A 10,294-nucleotide genomic window follows, 5' to 3' on the forward strand; every position below is an offset into this window, starting at 1 on the left:
ATATTTCCATATAATACAAAATTTTTTTTTTAGTGATCATCAAGATTTACAAACATACAATAATATATAGACATAATTAACAATTATTATTATTACTCATATAAAAAATTAGAATATTAAAATTTGAAACCTGAAATGTATTCATATGATTTAATTTATAAAATGCAAAATTTTTAATTACACATAATTAAAAGAAGAAATATTATTATACATGAAAAAAAAAAAAAATTAAATGTATACATATTGACACAATTTACATGTAACTTAGTTTAACATAGAATATGATAAATGTAAATAAAAATGATCGTTAATTTTATTATTTATATTTTAAATAACCAATCAACATCATCACTGGAATATGTTTATATCAAAAATAGGAGATTCTAATGAATGTACATATAAATAAATTTGGTATATTTATATAACAAAATGTAAATTATTATTCAAATATTTCCATAAAATTCTATTAATTTATATATTTATATCTTAAATATTTTAATAGAAAATAATTAAAAACATGCACAGAATGTAAAAAACAAACTATTTGTATCATATTTTACAGATAATGCCATGCATCCATTAAATAGTATTTGTAATAGCTTTAAGTTATTGTGTTCATAAATTTACATTTGCATTTTATTTTATTCAATATATATACTTATTATTATAAATTGAATTAATGTTTAACATATATTTTTTATAGTGATTTTTATTATAAATCTACGAATATGTAAGAATATTATAGGAAGCACTAAAAATATCTATGCGAAATATTATAATAATAATAGTTTAACTAATATTAGTGGATATCTTAAGTAACCAATAATTACGAAAGTAGATAACACTTCAATTATGAGTAAAATGTACCTTAAATATAAATAATATTGTCAATATATATTTTTTTTTTTGTATTACAATATTAACAATGTAGTATAAATATGTTATACATCAGAATAGAACAACTGTGTATAACATAGGGAATAAAATATTCTTCTATTGTACATTAAATATATCATAATGATACATAAAACTTCTGATCACTTTTTTACAATAAAAAGTGACATAAATATATTTAATAGTAATTATGCATATAAATATCTAATGAATAAAATTAAATATATTTAATGAAATAAATAAGAATAGCATATAATAATTAAACATATTTTTTAATTGCTTCTATAGAATATTCTAAGTCATTCGACTTCTTTAATGTATATATCTTTAAAAATATCGTATCGCATAATAATCTTACTTATATGTATATTTTGTGCGATATATATATACGTTTTAATATCACTAATTATTTTTCAACATATATTAATTAAAGCACTATATTTTCTTATACTTTGCATCATATATTTTCTGCATCAAAATATTTTATATTATTTATATTTTAGTAAATTTATTTATGTTTATAATTACCATTAATCGATTAAATCGTATGTATATAATATTTCGTGTATTGTTTTCTTTTAATAAAGAAAACAATAATAATTATTATAATATATTTTTTTTTTATGGATAAATATATTTATATACAATATGAACAATTTATACTAATCACTAGAATGACATTTAAATATTTTATTTTAGCATTACCTTTAAATATATTCATTTTTTATACATAGATATAGATGTAAAATAAAGAAAAGCATATGTATATAATAAATAGTAATAAATGCGAATTTATAGGATATGTAAAGTTATAAAATTGTATATATAATTAATATGAGTATTTTTGTACTATTCTTATATTATTTTCACAAAAACATTCAAAAAATCATGTTGTTTAACAAAATGATATTTTTTGTGTATAATTATTTAAATTGATAATATATAAATAATATATTTAGCATGAATTTATTTCCTAATAAGCACAGTGTTCAAATTCTATAAATATGTAATATTAAATTAAAAGAAATATATTATATGTATATATACATTGCACAGCATATATTTATAAGTACATGGAATTGCTTTGTACGCCGATTAATCATGCTTGAAATTATTAGATACATCACTAAAAATTTTTATGTTGTTAATATAGAGATTTTGCATATTCAAATAAATGATTGCTATAATTTATATTATAACAAATTATATTAATATTATAAATCACTATAAACAAATATTTTGTGATTTTTTAATAAACCTATTGAATAAAAAAAATGTTAGGTCAATAAACTAATAATAATGTAAACTATTGTTTATATTTAATAAAATGTACATGAAATAAATTTGAATAAATTTATAACATATATGTTATAGCACTCTGTACTTATATTTATGATTACTATAACATATACATAGCTGAAACAAATATGTGTCTCCATGGAAATAAAAGACGAATGAAATAATTGTAACGTGTGAGAATTAATAATTTTTTTATGTGCGTATGTATAAATATGTATTAGCATATGTAAAAAATATAATGCAAATATTTGTTTTCTTAATAGTAACGTTTTCGTAAAATGTTTTTTACATTTAATTCCTTCCTAAAAAAAATGACATGTTTTTTATTATACGAAAAATAATTACGATTTTTTACAGACATATTTATTTTTTTTTGTAATAATTGTTTTAGAATTTTTTTTTATACCATATATTAAGGGCATACATCTTATTTAAAAAAAATTATTTTATATATTATATATTTTTATGGCTGAACATTACTTGTAGATCTTATGATATATTAATGGATATATAATTAAGAACATATAAACATATTTTATACTATTTTTTACTAAAATATTCTTATTTTTTCTATTACATTAAATTAAATGTGCAGTATGTAGTTACTCAAAAATCATGTCATTTGAAAATAAAAAATATATATTTTTTTTTTTACATTTAAATTTATCTAAAAATAAGAATTCATAAAAACATATTTTTCACGTAATGTACTTCAGTAATATTGCTTTATTCAATTTATGATATTTTATATTAGTTATTAATAACTTCTATGTAAATTACTAGCATTTATAATTTTTCCTTCATATTGCTTAAAAAATTATATATATATGTATATGTGTTTTTAAATTAATGCTTGCTAAACAATACAGGAAAAAATAAAAATATAATGCTATTTAAAAGAATGAAACTATATATATTATATGAATAATATATATGTGTCCTAAATTTCTATTGTGGATATTTAAAGGTTCGTACAAAAGTTAAAGTATTATACATATAATTCCACTAAGGTAACATATAATATCAACATATGTGGAATATTCAGATTTATAATATGAGATAATAATAAAATTTATACATATATTAATTAACATAACAATGTTTTATTTTATATATATATTTTTTCCTCATTGTTGTGTATTTTCTATTTATATACACATTTTTTTGCACTGCATTTTTATACGTATTTTTGCAGTAATTACTGTAATTCTGTACATAAATTTTCTGTTGTATACAATGTATTGAGCTTTATCAATTTTATATGATGTTACTTAATATGTTCATTTTCTGTAATACATTAAAATAATTCTTTTATATAAATGAAATTTCAATTATTATTCGTACCGGAATCTACACGTGATATATATAGTGAATATTAAACTTTTTATTATTATAAACAACAAAATTTTATTAAAAGTATCTTATAAATGTAACAAAATTATAATCCTTATTTTAACTGTGTTAAATATTCTAAACATGTTGCCAAGAGAAATTTTCGTTTATAATAATATTAATTAATTTCAATTGATATGATATTTTTACAGCATCAAATGTATATATTTCGCAACATTTATAACAAAATATTTTTAGATTATAAAGTGAATATTTATTCTTCCAAAGAAATACTTTTTAATATGCTTAAATATATTATATTTCAAATTGCTATAACTATTAAATGGCAATATATTTATAATGTATTAAAAGATAACTTATCCTCATATAAAATATATGAAAAATTTAGAGAAAATATGAAGATAAGTCTGCGAAAGTAATATTTGTTGTATTGTAGGAGTATTTTGAAATATAAATATTCATATATTGGCACTTTGTTAATTTTTTATTGAAATATTATTTTAGATTTTACCTTAATTTATCAGATTTTACTTTATTAATGCATCAATCGAAGCAAAACAGAAAATAATGCATAAAAAAATGTGATATATATAAATAATATAGATTCTTCAAGGATATATAAAAATATAAGTAATGTATAAGCATTTAAATTTAATACATAATGATCAATCTATGCTAATTAGTTTAAATATATATATTAATTTATGTAACATGTAAATAACAGAAATAAAACAATAACAAATGATATTATAAAAATTAAAACAAAATATTAAGATAATTAAGTGAATAATTATTAATGTAAATTCATTAGTTATATTTACTTTTTATAAAATCTGTGTATTTATAATATATATGTATATGAACAAAAATTAATGTATGTAATTTAGCATAAATGTATTTACTAATTAGTTATATTCCATTATACTTTAACAGTAAATTCTAATAATGATGGTATTATTAATGCATACAAATGATTAAATTAAGATAAATATTACAATTTGCTTTTTCTTACATTATTTTCATAAAATTATAATAAATATAATTATACTCAACACAAGAAATATAATAAGAAATATGAATCTAAACCAGTACATAACACACTTGAATGCTAAACCATTAATCTCATTAATATCAACTTTTTTATGTTCATTTCACATAAATTAACAAAATGAATACACAAACAGTACTAACAGAAAACGTACGTTCCCACATTTTGCGAAAAATAAAATTTATATTACATTATTTAAAAATATATTTATGTGAGTAAGAATAAGAAGAAATATTTTTTTTAAACATTATATTAAAATTTTGTTTTCATTGTGACTTAATTTTTAGTACGATTTTAAAGATATATTTCCCACATGCTTGAATGATTTTCGTACTCATAGAACTAATATCACAAATAATGTTGAATTTAAAATTGGTAATACATGTTCAGTAACTGCACATTCTTTAAAATTTAATCCAGATTACAGAGAGTTTTTTGTATCAAATTGTAAAAACCTTCTTCTCTATTTATATTATATAAAAAATAATAAAACCACTACTGACGAAGAGCCCAGTTGTAAATATTTCAATTATAGATTAAAGTATTTATTAAATACTTATAAATGCCCTGAAAAGAGCACTGAAAAAGCTTATAAAACAATGATAATTAAAGACAATGAAAATACTTATTTTAATATATCTAATATATGTCAATTATACATTAAAGACCTTAGTGATGATACATTTCAAAAATTTGAGAATCTGAATGAACTATATAGTATTTTTAAACAAGCAGAGGGCACCTGCACTAAGAATACTAGATGTTTCAATAAATACATGAATTATTCTGTAGATTGTGATAATTCGAACAACAGCAGTTATTGTCAAATTCTAAATAAATTTAAATTTCTATATATACTAGATACCGTAATTGAACCTATAAATAAAAATATTTCTGAATCAACACATTCTTCAACTCTTATACACATAAGGGCAGCATTTTTAACTATAACTTTTATGACATTTTTAATATCAACAAGTATATTTATTTTATATAAAGTTAGATAGAAATTCACTTTATATGATATATATTAAATTCATGTTACGCCTTATTATGAAATTTTTATCTAATATAATAAATATTCACATAAGAACAACAATATTTCCTTATTATTAGTATACATCTTATAGATCATATTCACCACCAGTGTTAGTAAAAATAAAGAGACTTTTTAATAAAAAAGATGAAGAATATTCTACATTATTAGATTCATTCAAATGCGCATACAACACATCCATTGACAATGATTATAGAATAGAATATAGTTCAGTAAATAATAGATAATAAAACTATGATAAAATTAGTGAATTAAACATATATTCATCCAAATAATACAATAATGTAAATGCACATTTGTATCAAAATAAATAACTATACTAAAGTAAATAGCTTAAAATCGTAATTATATTATAAAATAAATTATGTTTTTTTTGTGATTTAAGGAAATATGTAAAACGCTAAATTGAAACATTGTTAGATAATAAACAGTATATATAATTATTATGAAATAACTCAAGTTAAAAATAACTTATTAACATTGATTAATAGTTATTACATATTACATATGAATATTTCAAAATAGATGTATCAAAATCTAATTAATTTGCAATCTTCATAAATAATGAATTTTGTAATTTTATATTTATTAAATCTAAGTGAATGAAGAAGTGCATTAAATATTTAATTATAAACTCAAATACATGCAATATATATGTATATATAATTTGAAATAATATTATACATAGTTGTGGTATGCGTGAAACAAATAATTCCTAAAACAAAGTTAGATAAAATAATTATATTAAAAATCCGCAGATCATGCATAGAATGTAATAAAATTTCTTTTATACATGTATTCCAATAATTGAGATGAAAATTATGGTAAAAGAAAATATATAATAAATAAATATTAAAGGGGGAGATACCTTTTTACACTATTAATTTATGCAATTTTTAATATTATGTATATAAATTGATTGCATATAATAAATAAAATGTATTCTCATAGAAAACAAAATTTAAATATCACTGTTGTCATTCAAGATCATTATACACATAAAAAAAAAATATGACGAAATTATATATGTATATTAATTTATAAATAAACACACATTATTCTAATTTTTAAATCAATACTACATTTAAAAATAATACTTCTTCTGTATATATTAATACAATATATCAAATTCTTTTACTATATATCTATTTCTGTTAAGATTATTATGTGCTTTATATACATAAAGTTGGGTATAATCCATATATATTCTTCAAAATATATATTATATATTGTTTAATCATAGTGCTCATATATTCTCATAATTGGAAGATTATTTTACCTTCTCTTGAATCACATATATGACTCTATTTGGGTAATCCATAATATATTCTTTTTTAGATAAATTTTATTAATAAAGTTAATATATTGTTATTCAAATTCTATGTAATTTGTCACATTAATAATATTATTAAAAATGTGATTGAATTAAGCTATTTTATATCATTTTTCCTGTATATTAGAATATTTAATAATGAATTTATAAATTTTGTTACTATCGCTTCTCTTATAATGTTTATAACACAATATTTTTTAGACGTTGATCTTATAACTTGACTTCATTTGTCACAAATTATATTTAAAATAGATGTTATTTCCTCTTTGCATGTTTATTTCTTATATCATAAAAAGTTTTTTGCTATATTATATTTACCCTATGCTGATATTTTCTGCACTTATGTATGTTGGTATAAGCACATTAATTTTTATATTTATTTTATTACTAGATTTCTTTTTATATATTAATCATATTTTTTACCACAAAATATACTGAATAAATTTATGTTATTAAGAATATCGAAGTTCTTTTAATAACACTTATATATATAAGAAATATGTTTTTAATATTTATATAATTATATATTATAATTGATCAATTAATATATAAATGGAATATACATATTCTAAGTAATAAATGAAACAAATGATAGATAAACTATAGAATTATATGAATTTATAAAAAAAGCAAGTATTTCACATTTTATAATGAATAAATAAGAATTGATATATGTATTGCAAGTTATTCTTAGCATGATTTTATAAACCTAATTTTTGATGTTATCCGATATAGAAAAAAAAATTTTATTTAATGTTTATGTTTAAATAATTTTCATAATTCTTGTAGAAATATCAAATAATTTTTAAAAAATTGTTTATACCATTTTTGAGGTGACTTTGAAATTATTCAAAATATTATCATTATTTATTAAAGCTTCATATGTTTTTTATATATATCAAAAATATATTTAAGGACGTCCTTTTGTCTCTCATTCTAAATATGAAAAGCTTTTATTAATTTTTGTTAAAAATAGTGCATAATTACTATTTTTGTCTTTAATAAGCTTCTTATATATGTCACAATATATACAGTAAATTGTAGGAAATGTGCAGGTATTCTTATTAAAATATTATTCTATATTTAATATATAATTTATTTTTTCTATAAAAAGTATTATGAAATCTTCTTTATGGCATGTAGGATTGTATAAATATATCTAAATTTTTCAACATATGTATAACCATATAAATATGTTTGCTTCGATAGTATGCATAATATTTATTTTTATGACATCATATAAATAATATGAAAATTTTATATTCCTCTATATTTCATGTTATAATGTTTAAAAAGTACATATTTTTATATAAATATCCAGAGTGCTTTGTATACTCATTTTTAAATTACAGCTACTGTAAATGTATTTTTCATATTATTTAATATTTCTCTTTTTATTCATAAATATTGTGGGATAATTAAGCAGAATTAGATAGAATCTTAATATGGAAAATAATAATTATTATGTAATATATTTATATGGTGGTATATGTTATATTTTATGAGAATTTTTGCTTTTCAAGCATATAATTTATAACAACATATATCAACTCTTTGTTATATAACTGTCAATATTGCATAAACTGACTACAAATTATATATTTTACTTTTATTCTATAATAACTAATTAAACATTATGTATTACTAGGATCTATTTAAACTCATATCTGATTAATTGGCTAAAGATTCATATATTATATTTTTTTTCCTCAGTAAAGGCTCAATGGACGATATATTATAGAATAACTATTATATTTAATATGTTTCCTTGAATTTCATGAATAGTTTTCAATAAATATTAGCATTATATTTCATTTAGCTCTCTTATTACATTTTTTAACATTTCATTGATTTTATGNNATTTTTATATGCTTCATATTTATCCACTTTGTAAAATGTTCCTTAAAATAAGAATCCAATGAATTTAATTATTTATAAAACATGAAAATAATTATGTATCATGCAATAACTGAATGTAGTATCATTTCTTATTATACTTAGTTACATATTATCATTAGACGCAACACTAATATATAAGTTTTCTTTACAGCATTATATTGAATATGCAATTTGTTAATAATATCATTATTGATATTCATTATAGAATAATCTGTATGTTAAATTTTAATTTTTTATAAAAATTATACATAAATAAATATTTAGTTTTTATGCATCTTTCAATTTTTTGTGCTGTGTGTTAATATCTTCAATTGTCAAGGCTATTATTTGAATAAAAATATAACCTGATATATTATTAAATAATATAATTTCCATATATTTTATAACGATGAATAATAATATATATAATATATATTATATTATTGGTTAATTAAACATAAAAAATTCTTTATAACAAATGTTATATTTATTGTATATCACAATAGAATATTTCATGCGTACTATAAGATTAAAGTTGTAATTATTTTTAATACTTAAAAGATTTTTTTGAAAATACATTATTCCTATAAAAAAAAACTAAAATTATAAAATTATTCAAATTTTAATCTAATCTATTAGGAATTATCATGTAAATTATTTCTTTGTGACATATAAGTTTTTAAAACGTTTTGGAATTTAAGCAAGAAACCGAAAAAAAAAAATATATATTATAATGAAAAATATATTTTTTTTTATTGTTCCCGAATATTGAAAAATATATATACTGCTTATATTATTTTTATTATTAATACATATATTGTAGCATTCATTTAATTTTCCATTTATAACAATTTATTCAGTATATATAGCATGATGACATATTTTTATATGATTCACAAATAAAATATAAAAATGATATCAAAATTTTTAGATTTTATAAAGTAATAATCTAGTGAAAATATAAAAGTGAATTCTACAAGTTAATAAATAAGCACTTTATAACATTCTCCTGATGTTTATTTTACATTTGTACTATTTGATACAAGGAATATATATGACGTTTAATTATAAAATGTACATAAAAATAGTACAGATATTCATAAATTTACCCTTTATTATACAAATATATATCTTGAATATTATATAAATATTTTCTTCAATATGAAATTGTGGTGAAGCAGTTTAATCATAACATATGTTCTCAATTTCATAATATTATATCATATATTAATATATATTGTACTACATTTTCTGCAATACAAAATTATATATTCATAGTACGTAATTAAATTAGATATAATTTACATTTATTTCAAAAAAACTTTCTAAAATGTACATATCATTCATTATATATTGATAAAAAATATTTTAAAATATAATGCTCAAAGAATAAATAATTAATTATAAACTTTTATATTACATAATTCTTTTT

At 18.2% G+C, this 10,294-nt stretch overlaps 1 protein-coding gene across 1 annotated transcript; it reads left to right on the forward strand.

Annotated features, from left to right (window-relative positions):
- Positions 1-4,714: 4,714 nt before the first annotated feature.
- Positions 4,715-5,878, forward strand: PGO_002800 (variable surface protein; the record flags this gene model as incomplete). Its single annotated transcript, XM_028691192.1, has 3 exons — positions 4,715-4,744; positions 4,882-5,592; positions 5,711-5,878. The coding sequence occupies 3 exons, from the start codon at positions 4,715-4,717 to the stop codon at positions 5,876-5,878; spliced, it is 909 nt and encodes a 302-aa protein (XP_028546993.1).
- Positions 5,879-10,294: the final 4,416 nt, after the last annotated feature.

The sequence above is a fragment of the Plasmodium gonderi genome (assembly GCF_002157705.1).
Source record: "Plasmodium gonderi DNA, contig: Pgo-contig_317, whole genome shotgun sequence".
Lineage (NCBI taxonomy): Eukaryota > Apicomplexa > Aconoidasida > Haemosporida > Plasmodiidae > Plasmodium > Plasmodium gonderi.